Genomic DNA, 22,937 nt, shown 5'->3' with positions numbered 1-22,937 from the left:
CCTTGTGGTATCTTCGTTTTTTTTGTATTATTTTTTCTTTTTGCTGTTCTGATTGAGTGTCTTCTGCTTCCTTATCTTCCAAATCTCTGATTTGACCCTCAGCTTCACCTACTCCACTGTTGATTCCCTATAAATAATTCTTTATTTCAGTTAGTGTATTCTTCATTTCTGACTGGTTCTTTTTCATGTTTTCTAGTTCCATTTTTATGTGATGAAATTCTCACTAAGTTCATCTACTCTTTCTCTGAGTTCATTCAGCATTCTTATAACCAATGTTTTAAACTCTGCATCTAGTAGATTGCTTATCTCCATTTTGTTGAGTTCTTTTTCTGGAGTTTTGTTCTGTTCTTTCATTTGGGACATGTTTCTTTGTCTCCTCATTTTGGTAGCCTCCCTGTGTTTGTTTCTGTGTATTGGGTAGAGCTGCCACGTCTCCCAGACTTGGTAGAGTGGCCTAATGTAGTAGGTGTTCTGTAGGGTCCAGTGGCACAGCCTCCCTGATCACCCAAGCTGGTCACTTGAGGTGCACCCCCTGTGTGGGCTTGTACACCCTCCTCTTTAAAAAAAATGTTTTTATTGATTTCAGAGAAAGTAAGGGAAAGGGAGAGAGAGATAGAAACATCAATATGAGAGTCATTGATCAGCTGCCTCCTGCACGTACCCTGCTGGGGATTGAGCCTACAACCTGGGGAGTGTGCCTTGACCAGGGATTGAACCTCGATCTCCTGGATCATAGGTCCATGGATCACTAAGCCATGAAAGCCGGGCTACACCCTCCTCTTGTAGTTGAGCCTTGATTGTTGTTGACATGTCAGTGGGAGGGATTTACCCCCAGGCTCATTGACTGCAAGGACAGGCTGTGACCACTGACTACCCACCTCAGACTATTACAGAGGATCAGCTGTGCAGGGGCCCACCCCACAGATCAGGACTTACTTCAGTGGGGCTCTTCTGCCTGCTGAGCCTGCCCTTGAGTGTGTTGCTTGTTGAGGTAATTGGGTGGTGATGTTTTGAGGTGGTCTGAAGCTGTCTACTAGGGGGCATTGGCTCTGGGGCCTCCTGGGAGGTGCAGGCCAAGGTAAGCCACTGCCTGTGTTCTGCCTGGGACCACTTGGCATGAGCTACAATGTGACTGCCGATGGCTGCTACTTATACTGGGCTTGGAGGTACCCAGGAGGGGCCAAGCTATGAACCAAGGTTGGCTGCTACTAGTGCCAGGCCTGGGACCACTAAGTGAGATATGGGGCATGCTGAGGCCAAATGGTAATTGTTTGAGAGATTTTAGGAAAATCTGAAGCATGAGCTAAGATAGGCCATTTGTATGCATAAGCCACTGGAGACAGCTTTGTGGGCCTGAAAGTTGGATGGGGCAAGTCCTCAAGGAATCACCAGTGCAGGTATACAGTGCCACCCAGATTGATGGAGTCTCAGATATAGTGCCTGCCTGCCTGCATTGTGGGGAAGGGCTCATCAAAGGAATGATGTTCTGTCTGGGAGAGAGCTGCCCTTCCAGCTTTTAACCTGACGCCAGCTATTTCAGTCGTCACCCCCCCATATGTCTTTCGTGCCTTTCAAGCTGGTGCCCCGGTGCTGGAGCTGAGAGGGAGCCAATCCGAGTAAGTCAGTGTGAGGGCTCTTTAAGAGGAACTTCTTGGAACACCAGCAGCCCTCTGTTTGCCTCAGCCTCAACCCGGGCTGGTTTTTACAGCCAGAAGTTATGGAAACTTCTCTTCCTGGCTCTGGAACCCTGGGATGGGAGGCCTGGTGTGGGGCTGGGACCCCTTGTTCATCATGGGGAACCTCTGCAGCTGTTGAGGTATCCCTCCAAAAATTTTCCTTCCTTCCTTCCTTCCTTCCTTCCTTCCTTCCTTCCTTCCTTCCTTCCTTCCTTCCTTCCCTCCCTCCCTTCCCTCCCTCCCTCCCTCCCTCCCTCCTTCCTTCCTTCCTTCCTTCCTTCCTTCCTTCCTTCCTTCCTCCGTCCTTCCTTCTGTTGTTAATCCTCACCTGAGCATACTTTTTCCATTGATTTTTACAGCGAGTGGAAGGGAGGTGGGGGGAGAGAGACAGAGAGAAATATAGATGTGAGAGACACATTGACTGGTTGCCGCCTGCACATGCCCTGACTGAGCTGGGGATCAAACATGCAATCCAGGTACATACCCTTGACTAGGAATCAAACCTGTGATACTTTATTCCGAGGGGCAATGCTCTAACCACTGAGAAAAAACGGCCCCAGCTCCCTCCCAATTTTTATCCACCACATGAGCGTGCGGGACCAGCCTGTTGGCTTCTCCACCCCTTCTACCAGTCTTAATGTGGCTTCTTCTTCAATTCCCTAGTTGTAGGACTTTCATTCAGCCAGATTTCAGGCAGTTCTGAATGATGTTCTACAGTTCAGTTGCAATTTTGATGTGGTTGTGGAAGGAGACGAGGTGCTTACCTACACCGCCATCTTGACTGGCAGTCTGGGGTCATCTGTTTTCTTCTTCTCCTTCTCCTCCCCCTCCCCCTTCTTCTTCTTCTCCTCCTCCTCCTCCTCCTTCTTTTTGGTAGCAATTACCTGTAAAATCATCTAGGTTTGGTTGTTTATTTGTGATGGATTAAATTTCATTAATTGTCATAATTCTACTCATAGTTGAATCAGTTTTAGTAAATTAATTCTATTTTTCCAGGAAACTGACTTTTATTTCTTAATTTATGGCCATAAAATTGTTCATAATATAGTATTATTATTTTTAAAATCACTGCTGTATCTGCTATGTTCCTTTTTTCATTCTTAATATTTTGTCTTTTTCTTTTTGAAATCCAATTCATGAAAGGATTTATATTTTACTTCAATATTTCAGAGAATCAGCTTTTGGTTTTATGGATCCTTCTTTTGTATTTTGTTTTCTTTTATTGACTTCTGCATTTTTCCCTTCAAATTTCTTTAGGTTTGTTCTGTTGTTTTTTATTAACTTCTCAGTTAGATGTTGAGCTACTCATTTTCTAGTTTTTTCTAATATAACCATTTAAGTTTACGTATTTTTCCTTTACTTTTAAAACTGCATTCCACAAATTTTGATATGTATTTCCACGACCATTCAGTTTTAAATATTTTCCAGTTTCCATTTGTGCCTATCAACTTCCCTTTGCCCCTCCAGATCCACTCACTTCCTCTTCGCTCTGCCCTGCAGGCTGACTGTACAAACTACATCAATAGGCTACTATGCCCGCTGTCTTCTGGTTGGTTTCTGCCAGTGAAGATTTCTGACAGGAGAAGGAAGAGAGCGAAGTCATGGAATTTATTTCTTTGGCCTCTTCTCTGTGAGATTGCTCAGGCTGATTATATCCCCTGACAGAAGGTCTGTTTCTTAAAAGATGGCCTTGCCCGGCTTGTGTGGCTTAGTGGTTGAGCATCAATCCATGAACCAAGAGGTCCCCGGTTTGATTCTTGATCAGGGCACATGCCCGGGTTGCTGGCTTGATCCCCAAGAAGGGGCATGCAGGAAGCAGCAGCCTGATGTCTCTATTGATGTTTCTCTCTATATATATCTCTCCCTTCCTCTCTCTCTAAAATCAATAATAAAATTTAAAAAAGGTGGCCTTAACATTCTTCCTCCTTGGGATTCCAGTAACTCCTCTCTCTCCTTGTCCCTTTGGACCTAGAGATTGTGACTGTCCTACTGCTACTATTCACAGGTCTTCCACCATCACTTGATTGCCATATATCCCTCCCACACCTTTAAAATTTGTTCCTTTATAGATCATTTGAGTGATAATTATTACCTGTTGGGACTTTGAATGATATACCTTTTTTTAAAAAAAAAAAATTATTGATTTCAGAGAGAGGAAGGGAGAGAGAGAGAGAGAGAGAGAAACATCAATGATGAGAGAGTCATTGATCTGCTGCCTTCTGCATGCCCCCAACTGGGGATCGAGCCCCATGTGCCCTGACCGGGAATGGAACCATGATCTCCTGGATCCTAGGTCGATGCTCAACTGCTGAGCCATGCCTGGCCAGGCAATACACCATTTTTATTTTGTCTTTGGTCTGTCACTTATTTAGAAGTTTGTTTTCAACTTTCCAAGTCATATATGAGTTTTTAAAAGTTACTATTTTTAAACTAATTTCTACTTTAACTGATCTTATGTCAAGAACATGTTCTATATTATAAGGATTCTTCAACATTTGTTGAGACTTGCTTTATGGTCAATTTTTATTTTGTTCCATGTGTGCTTGAATAAAATGAGTATTTTCTTTTTCTAAAAAATATGTTTTTATTGGTTTCAGAGAGAGGGAGGGAGAGGGAGAGAGAGAGAGAAACTTCAATGATGAGAGAGTCACTGATCAGCTGCCTCCTGCATGCCCCCTATTGGGGATCAAACCCACAACCTGAACATGTGCCCTGGCGGGGAATCAAACCATGACCTCCTGGTTCATAGGTCAATGACCAACCACTAGGCCACGCCAGCTGGGCAAAAATGAACATTTTGTATATCTTTACTACTTTTACCTGAGAGAAGAGGGTTGTATAATTGTGTATCTATCAAATTTCTTCTTTAAACATTAAATTTTGTTTATATATACTTGAGACCATGTTAAGTATATACAGGTTTAGAATTATTTTATATTCTTGGTGATTTGTTCTTTTTGTCATTATATAGTGACCCTCTTATCTCTGATACATTTGCTTTAAAGTCTATTTTGTCTGAAATTAATATAGCTACTCCAGCTTTCATTTCTTTAACACTACCTCTGTATATCATTTTTACCTTTCAACTTCTCTTTATCCTTATGTTTAGGTATATCTTGTGTCAACAGCATACAGTTGGATTTTAAAAACTATGTAATCTAATTACCTGTTCTTTTAAACAAAAGAAATATTGCCATTTTAATTTATAAGTACATTTATCAAGGATTCAAGGTATTTGGGTTCCAGGCTCTACCCTATTGTTGTGTGACCTCGAACAACTCTCAAACTCTCTGAATCTCAGAAGAGTCATAATAAAATAAAAATGTTTAATCAGTTTATCTTAAATATTCCATCTCATTTACTTTGTCATTCCATTAAATTACAGTAACAACTTACAAATTGTTTTGAGACAAGGAATCTTAAACTCAGAATTAAAATTATGAACAAAATCCTAGAGTAATTTAGTGAAATAATTCAAATAGTTACTGATGCTTTGGGATATTTGTTCTTTGTCATCTAAAATTTCAATTTTCCATGGGGTGGAAAAAAGTTTGTAAAAAAAATAAATTGCCTTGGCCAGGTGGCTCAGTTGGTTGTGGGTTGGATCCCCAGTCTGGGTGCCTATGGGAGGCAATTGATCGACGTTTCTTTTTCACAACGATGTTTCTCTCTCTCTCTTTCCCTTCCTCTCTCTCTAAAAATCAATAAATATATCCTCAGGTGAGGATAAAATAAAAACTTTAAAAAAAACCCATTTCAATTTTCCATTATTCAATGTATAACATTTTTGCAGTTTAATTTCTTTTCTGATAATAATCTACGCTTTTTAAAAAATCTATTTTCCATGATCTAGGGGATTATTTAAATATATTTCCTTGTGATTCTAAATCTTTTTATGTTTTTTAATAATAAAAAAAAATCTTTTCAAAGTTTCGTTATTTCCAGCATCATTTTCTTTCAGCTGACCTTTTAATTTCTACAAAATGTTACTAGAATTGCAGATACTACAGTCTTTACTTTTTTACAAGATTAATCTAAAAATCACACCACTGTGTTTTTGAATTTTAAGACCTTGGGAAAAAAACTTACAGATCTCATTGTCAGACTTTCCACTCGACAGAGGTGCAGCCATAACTGTGTCTAGTTATTATAGTCAATGGTATTATACCATTTTATTTGGAGCCTGATTTTGCATGGTTGGCTATAGTGACACAGCCTTTAGAATTAAGGCCTTTAGGAAGGGAGAGATCACACTGTTTCTTGCTCTGGTTTTCCCTTCTTTTTGCACCTCTGGGTCAATGTGAACCAAACAGCTTCTCAAATCCATGATTGGTCCCTGGGATTCCTAAACCCACATAAAGAACTGCAGCAACCTGAAAGGTAGTGCCAGGACCAATCTTTGTCACTTAATTGATAATGCTCTTGATCAGGCGTCTGCCTTCTTATACACCAGTCATATCTTCCTGAAACTACAGAAGCCTATCGTTGCCTTAATTTGACTTGGTTATCGCTTCATTCACCCAAAAGCATATTTATAGACTCTTAGGATGGGTCAGTTTACCAGATGACTCATCCCATTTTTTATTGGACCATTTCCTATGTAGATGCAAAATATGTGGGTGGGGGTGGGAGGTGGGAAGCTAGAAACTAAACTGAGTCTCTTTAACTTTATTCTCAAGGTGGGGGATCACCAGATTTCAGTGTACCCCTATAACTGTTTTTAAATATACTTACGCTCTGGTCAGGTGGCTCAGATGGTTGAAGCGTGTTCCTCTACACCAAAAGGTTGTGGGTTTGAACCCCAGTTGGGGTGCATATGGGAGGTAACCAATTGAAGTTTGTCTCACACATAGATTTTTTTTCTCTCTCTCTCGTCCCCTCTCTCTAAAAAATCAATAAAGACATATCCTCAGGTGAGGACTTAAAAAATACTTAAAATTATGTAAGTTAAATACAAACATCACCTTTGTTTAAAAATAAAGGATACCAAAAAAACACCTCAAAGTGCCCTTTCACTAATCCTCCTATTGCCTCCCTCTCTAGGGGTAACCATTATTGTTTTGAGGAAACCTTTCCACTACCCTTTCTATACATTTTTTCCTCTACTGTATATACACGTTTTCTTTTTACACAAATGACACCTTTTTTTTTTTGTAGGTGAGAAAACTAAGTGAAATCTTGAGGGGAGACAAATTTACTGAAGGAAAGTGGACTGAACAATAGCTTATTAAAACCTACCGTGTGTCATACTCTGCACCCAGTGCTTTACTGGCACAATGGGTTCTGGTATTTTACTTCTGTTGGATGGGTTGCCGCACTAGGTTAGCTAAGCAATTGTTTAGAGGTTGGGAAGCAGGTGCAAAAGTGGCTTCAGTGTGATGATGTAGAATTTTATTTTGATGGGAGCTACAGGAGACCTAGCAGGCGGCTATGGAACTGCAAAAGAAGAAAAAAAAAGTCATGGGCAGTTGGGTCTGTCCAAAGGCTTGTGAAACTGAAACGCCAAAAGCCTTCTGCCAAGCCCGAAGATCTCATTCGTGTCTAGGAGCATGGCCTTGGAGCTTGGAGAGCGAGGCACCAGAGGTTGCAAAGGATGCGGCCGCAGGGAGCATCCAAACTGCCAACCGGTAGAGCAGAGCCCACTCTCAGCCGGGTCTGGAAGCGCGCCTGCGCCTACCGTCGCGGGGGGGCGGGGAGCGAGAGGCGGAGCTTGGTGGTGGTCAATGAGCCTGCGCAGACCGAGCGGCGAGGTGGGGGAGGGCTGTCCGTGTGTGTCTGTGTTGTTGTTCCGCGGCAGCGGCGGCGGCGGTAAGATGGCTGCCCACGGGGGCTCCGCGGCGTCCTCGGCGCTGAAGGGGTTAATTCAGCAGTTCACCGCCATCACCGGTAAGAGACGCGGTTACCGGAAGGCGGAGAGTGGGTTGTGGAGCGGGCGGCCGGTCTGCCCCGGGCTTCCCCTTACCTTCATGCATTCCTCCCTCGGGCTTTACCCGCAGCTCCCGTCCTCTCTCCTGAGGAAGAGGCGACGACGGCGCCAGGTCTCCGGGTTCAGGCGGCAGACTGCCACCCCCTCCCCCTGCCCACCCCAAACCCTCGTTCTCGGTCTCCTTGTAGTGTGGAGGAAGACTCCCCACCCCTTGTCAGCCCAGACCCGGAGAATGGGCCGAGCCCATTCGCCCCCGCCGGCCGAGGGACCTGGGGGCGGTAGAGGTGGGGGGCCGCACCCGGGCCACCGCCCTCTTCCTTCTTCATCATCATCTCTTCTCTGTGCATCCATGGGGTGCAGTGCATCCCCTTACCTCCTTGTTCCTTTCTTCCTCGGCCAGGTCATTCTCCCCCTGTCCCTGGCCTGCCCTTCCCTTTTCTGGGCCCCTCGGAGCCATCGCTGTGGCCCTGGCGTGTTCGGGCCCTCTTGCCTTAACCGCGAGGCTGGTGGGTTCGGCAGCGCCTTAACCGATCCCGCGGGATAGGCCGCCAGAAAGGCGGGGTGCTGAGGAGTACCTTCAAAGACTGAGGTTTTAAGAGAAGAATGAGGGGGACCCCCCTCCCCCCCACACACCTTAAGAGGAAAGGCCTGGGGGAATTCTAGGTGGCGTTTCCCACCTCCCCATAATAAAATCAAGACTGAGACCATGGCGCCGGGGCCTCCTGCTGATAAAATAGGGATGGCGGCAGAAACTTCTTTGAGAAAAAATCAGTTTCTGGATGTCAGCATCCACCAAATCCTCAGTTTTTCTTTTCGTTTGGACCCTTGCAAAAGGCACACGCAGAACCTCTAACCGCCTGGAGGAAAGGCCCTAAGCCATTCTATGAATTCTCTATGACTTGTTTCTCTTTGATGGTGCTGAACTTTTTTTGCATGAGTTATTAGAGGGCGGAGCAAATGATGAAGTTCTCTGTGGAGTGATTTGAGAGAAGTGTACTCCATGTGCCGAATGTAATTTTGCCGTTCTAGTTTGTCATTTTGGAAGGAGGTCAGACAGAATGTTAGTTCCCTTCCTTAGCAGATCTTATACTTTATCTGGTAATTTGTTAGATGCAGAGAAGGATTCCACTGTTAATGTACGTAGTGTTTGACGTGCAAGATCTGGTTAAGTAAAATTTTACATTGTTTTAACTACTGCAGGTTGTATGCAAGTTGCTGTTTTATAATTAAAGCTAGTTTTATTTTTTTGCTCTGCAGTACTGGGTAGAAGATGTTTTATGCATTAGCTTGTGGGCATGAAACATTACATCAAAGTTGGTGAAGTAAAATTTGTAATTAAATTGGGATGAGGAGTGGAATAACTTTCCTTAATATTTTTAAACTTTTTGATTAAAGATATAATGCATTTCCCAATGGCTGAGCAGATCATTGTTATTGGGAAAATTTGGAAATTATTGTTGATAAGTTAATATTGTTGATTATGTTTATATAGAAAAATTTTTGTAGTGAATTAGATATTGAAGATGATTAATCTTAGTTTTTTAGAAGTGGTTTAATATGCTACCTGTTTAATTTCAGTTTTTATACTATCTACCACCCCTTCAGGAACTCAGATTGTTTTTTGTGTGTTTTTTTTAAAGAGTGTGGAAGGGAGGGGAGGAGGGTGAGAGAGAGAGAGAAAGAAAAAGAAACATCAATGTGAGAGAGACACATTGATGGGTTGCCTGGGATCAAAGCTGCAAGCCAGATGTGCCCTTGACCAGGTATCAAACCCAGGACCCTCCAGTGCGCAGGGCAACGCTCTAACCACTGAGCCATGCTGGCCAAGGCAAGAACTCAGACTGTTTTAACTTCACATTATTTCTCCTAGCACAACATTTTTGTTAGATATAGACAAAACCCAGAGTATGGTGAGATGTAATGACTCACTTAATTGCTTTAATTCTGTTTCTGTCTGCGAGTCTTCATGGCTTATTTCTTGGTCACAGGCCTTTCTATTTCTGAATCAAGTTGGAGACCCTCAGTAGACCATGGTATCTGGAAGTCTGCAAAAGGGAAAATACCTTACATTGTTCTTAATGTATTATAAATTTCTATTAATAATTTTTGGGATTTTTTTTTTTTTTTTTTTTTTTACAAATAGTGAACTATTAGAAACGTGATTGACTCTGTTAGTCTTTTTTCATGTATCTTAAAAATAAAATTTGGGTTCTGTCCACAAATATTTTAAATTGTATTTATGATAAAAGGGTATTTGATATTTATTCATTGCTGGATGAATTAAACTGACCTTAAGAGCTTAGGCTCTGATTTCAAAAAGATTTTACTTATCTGGAAGTTCTGGTAAAAATAATGCATTTTTTAAAATGTGAGTCTTACCTTTTCTGTAGCATTTAGAAATAGAATAGAAAATTGAAAGAGTGTTGAGTCTTATTTCTCACCAAATAGAACAAATCTCTCTATGTATGATACGTGAGTATGAAGCAATGACTATGATTTTTTAAAATTATTAAAAAGATATCACAACATGAAATACTTTTGGGGGAAAAGAAGAGGAAAAACTAATCCACTTGCACAATATTATTTATTATACATTTTTCCAATTCTTGTTTACATACTTTTATTTTTATTATTTTTTTATTATTTTTTCATTGTGGATAATAGTATACATAATTTAGAATTCTGAAATATTTTTATATTTGTTTCTTTTTTAAATAGAATTCTGAAACTTTTAGTTAACATGATATCAAAGACATTTTTTCCATGATCAAACTCTAATAAGCAAGTAGCCAATGGAAATGATGATCTTTGAATTAATCACATTGAGAATCTATATACCTTTACCATTGATGCTGTTGGAATAATTTGAAATTACATAGAAAATAGAAGACCAGTCCTGTTACTTTATAGTCTACTACGTTTTATAATATTACTGTTTGATCTCCCTTGATACTCATCATACATGGCCTTGAATGACTTTTGACAATGCAATATAAGATGACGTATCATAGAAAGGTACACTCAAAACCTAATTTAATTAAAAGAAAATGAAAAGTTGTGTAAAAAAAGTCGTATCAGTTCCCAAAATATGAGGAAAGCATGTGCTGCTGGGTCTGAAGGTAACACCAAAAGTACTGGTTTAAAAAATGTTTTGAACTATGGCATTATCCATTAACACCAACTTGGGCTGGCATCCAGCCACACAGATACAGAATGCACAGGTGTAATCAGAATAATTCTCCCCCCCCCCCCCCCCCCCCCGCCTTACTGGAGGATGGATGGATGGATATATATATATGTACACACGTGTGTGTGTGTGTGTGTGTGTGTGTGTGTATGGATTTTAGAGAGGGAGGAAGGGAGAGGGTAAGAGGAAAACATTGATGTGAGATTGGTTGCCTCCTGTACGCACTCTGACCGGGGATCAAACCCACGACCTGGGTATGTGCCCTGACTGGGAATCTGGGAATCCAACCCTAGACCTTTTGGTGTACGGGATGACACTCCAACCAATTTAGCCACACTGGCCAGGACAATCAGAATAACTTTTGAGATAAGGGCTACACAGACACAATAGAATAGGTAAAAATTAATAGGTAATTAGAAGATAGGACAAAGTGTGAGGGAATAGAAAGTACTCTGAGAAGACGAGTTTGCGAATATAGAATTCTAAAGCTTTGTGCTTAGTAGGCATTCACATATTTAATGCAGGTATAGAACTTCAGCTGTAAAAGAAACCTTAGTTCACTATTTTTCTCAAGTTGTTGAATGAATGTATATTTGTTATAGAAATTAGAAACTGGTGTTGTTGTGTTTGGTTTTGTGGCCAATTTCCATTCATAGTCTTTTCTACAATACATTTCTCTTGGTTTAGTATTAAAATGTGTTTAAATTCTCTTTCAGGAAACGTGGCTGCAAGTGTTCTAGATATTAAAAGAAAACTCTTTTGGAATTTTAATAACTATTTCAAAAGGTGATAATAGCATTTGAACAGAAATTTAGGGAGGCCCAGCTGGCGTGGTTCAGTGGTTGAACATCGAACTATGATCCAGGAGATCCTGGTTCGATTCCTGGTTAGGGCACATGCCTTGGTTGTGGGCTCAATGCCTAGTGGGGAGGGGGGGGCATGCAGGAGGCAGCCGATCAATGACTCTCTCTCATCATTGATGTTTCTGTCTCTTTCTTTCTCTTGCTTCCTCTCTCTGAAATCAATAAAATATATATATACATAAAAATTAAAAAAAAATTTAGGGAGGTAATTTATTTTTGAGTTCTGAATAGAATCTTAATAAATTCAGTATTTATTGATAGACTGCTGTGTGCCAGGCATTATTCAGATCCAGGGGAAAATGCTATGAGGAGGACAGGGTGTATGTCCTCAGAAAGCTTAAAGGTTAATGGGAATGCAGACACATATATCAGTATTGTAATACAGTGGGAAAATGGTAAGGAGCAATTATAAAGCACAAAAGTGGGAGGTCAAGAAAGTGTTCTCAGAAGAAATAACTTCTTAGCTAAAACCTAGAGGAGAGATGTTTCTGGCAGGAGGGGCTTGTGCAGAGGCCTGGAGGAGATAGGGACAGACATATACACATACAGAGACAAGAAAGCAGAGACAATAGGTTTAGGAAATTGATAATTCCAGTGAATAGAGCATAGCTAATGGGAGATGCAGTAAATGGAGCTGAATAGATTAATTGGGTGTCAGATTAGGAAGGGCCTTGTAACCCATGTTAAGAAATCTTGGATTTATTCTGAGTGTAGTGGGAATCAATGAAGTTTTAATTAGGAGAGTGACATAATCAGATTTGGATTTTTTAGAAAAAAATAGTGAAGAGGCACGCGAAGAGATCAGTAGAAGACTTGCATTAGTCCAGGAAAGACAACTGTTGTCCTGAAATAAGTTAGTGGCAGAGAAGTGTACTCTGAAAGATATGGGAAAAAGTCAGAGGAGTCAGAATGAAGCATAGGATTCTGTTTTGGACATCGAAGCACACAATGCTGCTTTTTGTGAAGGTGTGGAATAGAAGTTTGGGTGGGAGATGATTAGTTCAGTGTTAGGTTAGTTGCTGCCTGTGGGACTTTGGATTGGATCTGTTGAATAAGCAAATGAATATTTGGGTCTGGAAGGAGTAGTGACTAAAGAGTCTGTCATGTTGATGGCAGTTGAAACTTTAAAAGTGGATGGCAGCTTGCCAGGGGAGAGTGTAGTATGAGAAAATATTAGGCTCAAGAACACAAAGCCTAAGGAACACTAGCATCTGACAGACGACAGAGATAAACCAAACATGGAGGAAAACCAGGGTAATGTGATGGTACTGCCAACATCAGGAGTATGGAAATACCTCAAATATGTAGGCACTTTAGTAAACCAGAAATCACTGAATATAAATACGTATCTGTATTTTTGTTTGGTTAGAGCTGGATGGTATCTTAGAAACCATCTCGACCCATTTCTGAGTTAATCAAATGAGAAATTAAAGGTCCAGAAAAGAAAAGTGACTTAGGTCAGTGCTTCTCAAACCTATTAGTAGGAAAGGGACCTTTAAAAAAAAAAAAAAAATCTTGATGGACCAAAACTTTTGTAAAAAAACTAAAATTAATTGCTTGAGCATGAAATAAAGATAAGAAAAATACAAGCCCAAATCTTTAAAAATTAAGGTATAATTTGCATTCAGTAAAATCTAACCTTTTTAGTGTATAGTTATGAGTTTTGATAAGTGCATACAATCATGTAACTGTAAGATGTGTAACCATAAGGTGTACAGGTTCTAGTATCATTCTCAAAAAATTCTTCCTGTCCCTTTGTAGTTAACTCCTCCCCCGACCTATAGTCCAATCTTTTTGTCTGTTGCTTTTCTTTTCCAGAATGTGATATAAATGGAAACACAGTATTTAACCTTTTGAGTCTGGCTGCTTTCACTTAGAGTACTGTATCTTAAATTCATTTATTTTGTTGTGGTGTGAGTAGTTCCTTTTTATTAGTAAATAGTATACCATTGTATGGATATACCACTGTTTATTTATCCATTCATTAAATGATTGACTGATTGTGTTATTTCCAGTTTGGGGGATTATAAATAAAGCTGCTAAAAACATTAGTGTATAAGTGTGTGAATATAAGTTTTATTTCCCTTTGGATAAATACAGAGGACTGGGATTATTGGACTATATGATAGGTGTATAACTAAGAAATTGCCAAACAGTTTTCCAAAGTTATGACTACCATGGTACGTTTCCATCAGCAATGTATGATAGTTCTAGTTGCCCATTTGGTATTTTTAATTTTTTTGTAGCCATTTTAATAGGTGCATAATGGTGTGGCATTGCTTTTCTTTTTTTAAAATATGTTTTGTATTGATTTTAGAATGAGAGGAAGGGAGAGGGAGAGAGAGAAACATCGATGTGAGAGAGAAACATCCATCAGCTGCCTCCTGCACTCCCCCCATTGGGGATTGAGCCCACAACCTGGGCATGTGCCCTGATTGGGAATCCAGCCAGCGACCTTTTGGTACATGGGACTATGCTCAACCAACTGAGCCACACCGGCCAGGGTGGCATTGTGGTTTTAATTTGCATTTCCCTAGTGATATTGGTCATTTTTTCATATGATAATTTGCCAGCCTTAAATATTTATTAGATTCAACAGACATAAAATTACTCTCTCAAGTTGCGGTAAAAGTTTCTAAGTTCTTACACTGGAATTTCTGTTTTTATCTTCTCATGGGCTAGTAATAGATAGCTGTTCTGCACTGGTCTAGGTAATGGTGGAACAGGGACTAGAACTCTGGTGTCTTTACTCCCAGGCCCATGCATTTTCCTCCATGTTACTGCTTCTCTCACTATAGGCTCCTTTTGTTGATCCAACAAAAATTAGCTTTGTTTAATTATTTCATTCCCCTAAGTTAATAATTTCATTCCTCTTGTACTTAATAAATTTAGTTTTCTGCATATAAGGTTATTTTTTTATATATATATAAAATTTTACACACACACATTTAAACAACTCTTTATTCTTTTCTTTTAAAAATATCTTGCCTGGACAAGCATTGCTCAGCGGTTGAACATAGACCTAGGATCCAGGAGACCGAGGTTCGATTCCCGGTTAGGGCACATGCCCAGGTTGCGGGCTCCATCCCCAGGTGGGGGCGTCTTTATTGATTTCAGAGAGAGGCCGGGAAAGGGAGAGAGAGAGATAGAAACATCAATGATGAGAGAGTTGTCATTGATCGCCTCCTGCACGTCTCCGCCTGGGGATGGAGCCTGCAACCCGGGCATGTACCTGGACCAGGAATTGAACCTCGGTCTCCTGGATCCTAGGTCGACGTTCAACCGCTGAGACACGCCCGCCCGGGTAGTTATTTTTTCTTTTAATGTTTTCTATTCCTGAGTGATTCAAAACTCCAGGATGGGAAACTGATGAGGTTAAACTTTCACCTTATTTCTTAAATTATCACCCAGTGAGATCCTAAGATGCAAAAAGAGAGGCAAAATGTCATCATGTGCTTTTCTTTGTGCAATCTTGCCTGGAGGAGCAAAAGATGAAGCACCAGATGCTTCAGTCAGCGTTGCAGAGTTTTCTAAGTGCTCAGAGAGCTGGATGACAATGTCTGCTAAAGAGAAAGGAAATTTTGAAGACATAGCAAAGGCGGACAAGGCCTGTGATGAAAGAAATGAAAACTTATGTCCTTCCTAAAGGAGAAACATAAGGAAGCTCAGGGATCGCAATGCACCCAAGAGGCCTCCTTTGGCCTTTTTCTTGTTTTTTTTGTATCACCCCCAAATCAAAGGAGAGCATGCCGGCCTGTCCATTGGTGATGCTGCCAGGAAGCTGGGAGAGATGTGGAATCCCACTGCTGCAGGTGACGAGCAGCCTGATGAAAGGAAGGCTGCTAAGCTGAAGGAGAAATACGGAGAGGAGACTGCTGCATACCATGCTAAAGGGAGAGCCTGGTGCAGCGAAAGGAGTTGTCAAGGCTGAAAAAAAGCAAGAAAAAGGAGGAAGATGATGATGATGAATGTTCATTGTTCTAGTGCAGTTTTATTCTTGTCTATAAAGAATTTAACCTCTGTACACAATTCACTCCTTTTAAAGAAAAAAAAAGAAAATGTAAGGCTGTGTAAGATACGTTTTTAAACTGTACAGTGTCTTCTTTTTTTGTATAGCTAACACTGTTGAATGTGTCTTTTATTTTTTTGGATTTAAAAAATATATATATCTTTATTGATTTCAAAGAGAGGAAGGGAGAGAGAGTTGAAACATCAATGATGAGAGAGTCATCATTGATCGGCTGCTCCTGCACACCCCTGACTGAGGATCGAGCCCGCAACCTGGGCATATGCCTTGACTGGGAATTGAACTGTGATCTCCTTGGATCCTAGGTCGATGCTCAACTGCTGAGCCACGCCAGGCTGGGCTTGAATGTGTCTTTAGATAGCCCTGTCCTAGTGGTATTTTCAGTAGCCACTAAACTTGCCTGGTGCAGTATGGAGGTTTTAAATTGGCATGGAAATTTAAAGCAGGTTCTTTTTGGTACACAGCACAAATTAGTTGTATATGGGGATGGTAGTTTTTTAATCTTCAGTTCTCTCATGCAGCTTATGTGAAATAATTGTTCTGTTAACCGAATACCACTCTATAATTGCAAAAAAAAGTAGCAACTGTTTTGTTGACAATTCTGAATGCTTCTAAGTAAATTTTTTAATTTTAAAAAACACACGAGTGTTTACATGTTCATGACATCAGATGAACAAGGGAAAGAAAACTGTGATGCCCTGGCAGGCTGGGTAGCTCATTTGGTTAGAGAGTTGTCCCAATACACCAAGGTTGTGGGTTCAATCCCTGGTCAGGGCGCGTACAAGAGTTAGCCAGTGAATGCGTGAAAAGTGAAACAATAAATCTGTGTTTCTCTCTCTAAAATCAATTTAAAAAAAAGAAAACAGATGTCTTACTCTGCCTGTTTACTATCTGACAGAATGTTGATCTCCATAAGCTATATGAAAATACTTCCAGTGTTTTTCATTTGTCATTGTTGTAAACCTTGAGTACCAAATAACTTTTTTAAAATTACTAATAGCCAGCTATTTGCCAGTAAGGAGTTGTGCCAAGTTATTTTAACGTGATTTTTCTTAATCTACTTCATGAAGTTGGTAATATCCCCATTTTATAAGTGAGGAAACTGAGGGCTAAATAAATTAGTAACTAGCTCAAAGCCACACAACTAGTGAATGACAGAACTAGGATTCACACTCAGGTTTATCTGAGTACTATCCAGGCTCATAATGTCTATACTATCTATAGTCCCTAGCCTGAGAACTAAAGGGAATTTGGAGAGTGTTTTCTCTTCATTACTGGGTATAGGACTGGCCAGAGGGAAAATTTTGATACCTTTATTCCAACTGTTTGGTATTTCTATCCCCAGGATACCCTGTATCTTTTTGGTGCTCTAAGTGCACCTCTCCCCTGCCCCCTCCATCCCACACCAATGTGGTACTTCATGTAGGCTTTCTTACCTCTTTCCCAAAAGGCACTTGGGATGCTAAAGCTTATTTACATCCCTTGTTTCCGATAATCTCTTATCTTACCTTCAATTTATTGTTACTGGGTTTTAAGGGGAAGCAATATGTTTGAATTAATTCATGCATTGTGAAATAATTGATACATCCTTACCTCTTCAGTAAGTTTATAGTTTCACTTTTTTTTTTTTTTAAATCCTCACCCAAGGATATTTGTTCCCATTGATTTTCAGAGAGTGGAAGGGGGCAGGGGTGGGGAGAGAAACATTGCTGTGAGAGAGATGTGTGAACCCTCCACCCTTCCCTTTGGTGTGGGGGCCAATGCTCTAACCACTGAGCAACACTGACCAGGGTGTAAGTTTATAGTTTTAAAAAGGATGTCTGCTTACCCAAATTAATTTCTTAAATGGCAGCATTTTAGGCAGCATAATAAAGTGAAAATAAATGTAGGTAGTTAGAAAAAGACTTTTGGGACAGGCAGACCTGAGGTTTGGCTTAACAAGTTTCTGATTTTCATAGCATTTTTTATTTCATTTCAGAACCCACAAATTCTCTAAATGGTTCCCATGTCAGTGGCATGGGAGTTGTGATAGTTGGAGAGTAGTGGAAAGGAAAGGATGACAACTATTTGTATACAATTATTTGTATTTTTAAGTTGAATTTCCATATGAACAAATAAACTTAAAAAAGAGTGAAAACAACCAGCATTGGTTACTATTATGGCAGAAGGGCGTTTCGCTGTCCATCAGCATGCTCTTCATGTTTTTTTGTGGTACTGTTAATACAGTGTGAGCATCCAGAGGGACAAGAGCCAAAATGGTATGAACTCATCTAGTTAATTCTTTGGAAAAAAAAAAAAAGAGATCAGCACATGCCTTGAGAAACTAGTTTTAGGGTTTATTATGAGGCAAATGTAACAGTTCATTCATCTCTGTGCTAGAATAGGCTACCGGAGTAATCTACCTATTGGAACCTTTTAACTTTGAAAAGCTGCCGTGTAGATAAGTGCATCAAAATGGTTGAGTAAAATAGATACTGAACTTTTAATCCTCACCTGAGGATATTTTTTCCATTCTTTTCAGAGAGAGTGGAAGGGAGGGAAGTGGAGGTGGGGGGTGGGGTGGAGGGAGATATCAATGTGAGGAGAGACACATCGATTGGTTGCCTCCCGCACTTGCCCCAACAGGCTGGGGATCCACCCTGCGGATCCACCCTGCAACCGAGGTATGTGCCCTTGGCCTGAATCGAACCCGGGACCCTTTAGTCCTCCGGCTGAGGCTCTAACCACTGAACCAAACTGGCTAGGGCAACAGTGAACTTTTAGACTACCATTTAAGAAGTATAATAATACAGCACAGTATAATGATATGGTGTAAAAATATTGGGGAAGCACTGAAAGCCTCAGGTTTTATGACAAATAATATAGAAGTGCATGAATCTTGAAATTGTTCATCAAATTTGTGCTGTTTTTGCCCAAAGGGTTTGTATTTAATTAACAAAGTTGGTTATTGGGATATGTGAACTCCTCCTTCCCTTTGTTGACCTTAAAAATGAAACAGTTATTTTACCAGCAAAAATGGGTTTATTTGGGAACAGCAAAGACTTGCAATTTGGGACAAGCAAGCTGTAGCAAAAGCCACAGGCAAGTGCAGTAGACAGAGAGGAAAGTTATGGAGAAAAAGGAGAAAGTTCAGAGGGAGGGGTTGTTTTGAAAGTCCATTGGAGAAAAGCAACAAATTGTTCAAGGAGGTGACAGTTCAAGAACATGAAGGTTTTTTTGTTGGCAGAGTTGCTGTGGTGATCAATTAAAAAATTTTTTAAATCTTTATTGTTGAAAGTATTACAGATGTCCCCCTCCCCCCCCCCATTGACCCCTTCCACCCCACACCCAGGCCTCCCCCACTATTGTCTGTGTACAAGGGTTATGCATATATACATATAAATTCTTTGGTTAATCTCTTCCCATACCACCCTCCCCGATAATCAATTTCTTGTAGGGGATGCATTGTACATGTTTTGCTGTTGAGGCCTATAATCTATTTTTTCCTGTTGAAGATTTCTTTTGTTGGAGTCTGTAATTGACAATTTCTGTAATTGACATGGAATGGTATTGTGGGAGAGTTCCCCCTTCTGGCCTTCCAGTTCCATTTTAGTGGGGTTTCCCTTTATTAATTTTTACACCCTCAAAAAGTTGCAATTGTTTTTGAGATTTCATTTCTTTAAAGTGTGTTTTCTAATGTTGAGAATGTAAATTTGTACATACTAGAACTTGAGAACTTTTGGTTTAGCTTGACTGAGAACTTAAGAGATCACTAGCATGAGAAAGGTAAGAACTGTGCCAGTTCAGTGAGGGTTTTATTTTATTTTATTTTATTTTTGTAAGATTTTTTTTTTTTATTGATTTTTGGAGAGAGAGGGAGGGAGAGGGAGGGGGAGAGAGAAACATCGATGTGAGAGTGAAACAGATTGGCTGCCTCCTGCATGCCCTCAACCAGGGACTGAACCAGCAACCTTTCCGTGCAGGGGATGATGCTCAGCCAACTGAGGCACACCGTCCAGGGAACATGTTTTTAAAGTTTGCATATTAGAAAAGGTAGCAGAGACAACGATAGAGATTAAGACCACTTTGGAAAAGAGTATATCTGTTCCTGTATCTACTTCAGGGTGAAGAGGGAGGAGGGAAGTCTGAAACTTAACAGAAAAGTGGGTACTTGGAGAGGACTGATACCACTATTCATATCATGCAAAGGCATGGCATTGTCAGGTACCACCAAGGGATCTGCCTAGATTGCATAGACCAGTGTAACTGGAGGGAATGAGATAGAAGTGAGATGAGAGCACAGGGATATAAAATGGGAGCAGTAAATAATGACTAAATCTTGTATGCAACCCAAGAGAGATGAAAACTTTTCCAGTCAGCAATGCAGAATTATTGAACAGGGAAGACAATTAAATTTACATTATTTGAAGTATAGAAGGTATATCAAAGTGAAAACAACCAAGAGTGGAGAGATGTGATAGTACAGGTAAGAGATGTTGAAAGCTTGAACGAAGACTATATAATGGACTTAGGACAGAGTGGATAGGATTAGATGGAAACTATAGGATTTGTTGGTTTGCTGATGGGATATTTGCCTTTGAAGGAGAGTGAAGAGTTGGAGAAAGTTTCTCCAATTTTAGCAATGTATGTAACCCCTTTAAAGGAAAAAACATTCCTGGTCCTATGTAACTTAAATTACCGTATATACTGACATGTAAGGCAAACCCCAAGTAAAAGGCAATTCTATATTTGTCCAGTTCCCCAAAAAGATTTTTCTGGCCAACACAAATACGTAAATTTCTAGAGGTTTAAGTGAAATGATCAGATGCTTTTTTAGTAATATGTTTTTATTGATTTAACGCTAAATCATAATATTGTATATTAATGCTTTTTTCCACTCAGTGTTTCATGAAATAATTTTTGTTCACTCACATCATAGGAATATGTCTTTGTCAGCTATCAGACAAAGCTGTAGCTACTCTGTGTCATCTGACAGTTTTTGGGAGCATATGATTTTCACTTTATATTGAGATATAGAACTTTTAAAATTTGTATGTGATGGTCTTGTTGGAAATTTTATCTTAACTCCATTTATCCTAGGTATCCATTTGCAGTTTGTGATTTCCACAGTGTAACCATCTTGCTTTATAAATGAAATTTAAAATACGAATATATGCACACAATATAAAATTCAAAGGATACAGAAGAATTGTTTTGGCTGAAGCCTGGCCCTTCCCTGGTGTAATAACTGGTGAGCTGAGTACTATGCAGTAGCTTTAAGTCAGGTTATTAGACATGCAAGCAAACGTGCTAGATGTTGGCGATACCAAGACAAAAACCAGTCCTTGTGTTCAGGAAGCTTCTCTTTTGGAGGAGCCAGAAAGTAAACCAACATTTACTGCTTAGTAGTATATCCATGTGTATTATATTATAGAGACTGTCAGAGGGATAGGAGTGGAGAGGTAGTGAGAAACCTTTGCACACAAGTTGATACAGTGACATGTAGGGTGATTCTTGAGCATACATGAACCAGATGAAGTAGGTGAGAGGGCTGAGGAGGATAAGGATATTCCAAGCATGAAATTCAGTGCACTGAATTGTGTAGGGTGTGGAAGAGGAGAGGCAAAGCCTGAGGGATAAGTTGAGACCTGATCACAAAGGACTTTCCAGATCATAAGGACTTTGTAGGTGTCAGAAAGCCATTAAAGAAATTGGGGTGTGATACAGTCAGACTTGTATTTTGGAACATAACCTCAGCAGCCAGGTGGAAGGTAGAATGATGATCAGTTAGGAGCCTACTGCAGTAATCCAAGTAAGAAGTATTAAGGGCTTGCTTTAAAGCTTTAGAGATAGTAAAAAAAGAAACAGAAATAAAGCCTTAGAGATAGTAGTAGAGAAGAGATATTAAGAGTAGAACCAGCACTTCCCTTTCTGGCAGTAGGGCTGAACTAGAGAGATATCACGGATAACCCTCTTGCTGAGAAAAAAATCTGGGGGAAAATGTGTATTTAAAAAAATCTTTCAGAATGTATCATTGGTCTGGCAAGAAAGTAAGGAGTACACAGAGACTAAAAATGAAATTAAATCAGGAATGCAGGTGTTAGCTAGATTTAAAGCAAGCCTTCATCCTAGTGAAATCTGCCCAAACTGATTGGCATTGACCTCCTTTGATAAGTGTGTTAAGGCACAGGATACAGGAAACAAAGCCTGTGGCCTTCCTAAGGAGAGGAGTCTAAAAGAAGACCTCTGCCACTTAATGAAGTTGAGACATTGATTCAACTTTGGTAGTTGGGGAGTGGCAGGCGGTAGCTTCACTGAGAATTTATAACAGTGGTCCATATAGGGTCACATTTCCCATGTGGTCTTGTAAAATTTCAAGTCAAGAATGTATTTGAAGTGGTCCCTATTTGGTAGTGCCCACAGGTGCCTTACAAAATCTATCAAGTCATATCTGCTTAGGCTTCAAAAATCTACAGGTCAAAATTCCAAGGCGCATGAGATCTCAGTAAAAAAAATCACAAAATGAACAAAAACCATGGCACAGTAAGCAACAGCCAGCAGAAACAAGACAGTGTGACCACCTAGAGACTGCAGAAAGTTTGTTTTGTCTTATTAACTCTGATAAGTTTAATTAATGTTGACATATGAATATGAAGTAAGGCTCTCTGAAACACGACCAAGCAGATTAGGAAAAAATAAAAAACAGAACTTCTAATTATAAAAAATTAACTGAAATTAAAAGCTTAGTGAGCAGATAAGAACAGTTTAGCACAGCCTAGAGTGAAGAGTTATAACACATTTACTTGGAGTTTCAGAAGGAAATAAGTGTGACTGGAGGAGTAAGGTAATTGTTAAATAGAAATGGCTGAGAATTTTTCAGAATTTATAAAAGATAACAGTACTTATATATGGTGGAAGTCCAGCGAATCCCAAGGAAGACAAATAAAATAAGCCATGACAAATTAGGGTGAAACTGCAGAAGACCAAAGACAGAGATCTTAAAAGCAACTGGAGAGAAACAACAGATTGCTATACAAGTGTTTTTCTTTAGCAACCGATTTCCCAGCAGCAACAACAGAAGCCAGAGGACAGTGGAATGCAATCTTCAATGTACTGAGAGAAAATAGCTGTTAGCCTTAAGAAAATAGAACACGTATTCAGTAAAACTGTATTTCAGGAATGACAGCAAAATAAAGACATTTTCAGACCCTCTGCTCCCCCTATACTCACAACCAGCAGACCTTACTGAAGTAGATTGTAAGGGACATCAATCAGGTAG

At 40.1% G+C, this 22,937-nt stretch overlaps 1 protein-coding gene and 1 pseudogene across 1 annotated transcript in view; both read left to right on the top strand.

Annotated features, from left to right (window-relative positions):
- Positions 1 to 7,450: 7,450 nt before the first annotated feature.
- The window catches only part of UBXN7 (UBX domain protein 7), a 51,557-nt gene continuing 36,070 nt past the window's right edge, over positions 7,451 to 22,937 (top strand). The window contains exon 1 of the mRNA XM_016199998.2: positions 7,451 to 7,562. Coding sequence (XP_016055484.1) covers positions 7,490 to 7,562 — 73 coding nt within the window. The 5' untranslated portion in view covers positions 7,451 to 7,489. The remainder of the gene's footprint in view (positions 7,563 to 22,937) is intronic.
- Positions 14,930 to 18,234, top strand: LOC107527268 (high mobility group protein B1 pseudogene; annotated as a pseudogene).

This window comes from Miniopterus natalensis, chromosome 6 (genome assembly GCF_054644295.1).
Source record: "Miniopterus natalensis isolate mMinNat1 chromosome 6, mMinNat1.hap1, whole genome shotgun sequence".
NCBI lineage: Eukaryota > Metazoa > Chordata > Mammalia > Chiroptera > Miniopteridae > Miniopterus > Miniopterus natalensis.
Note: the sequence above shows the minus strand (reverse complement) of the source record. Positions and strands in the feature narration are given on the sequence as shown.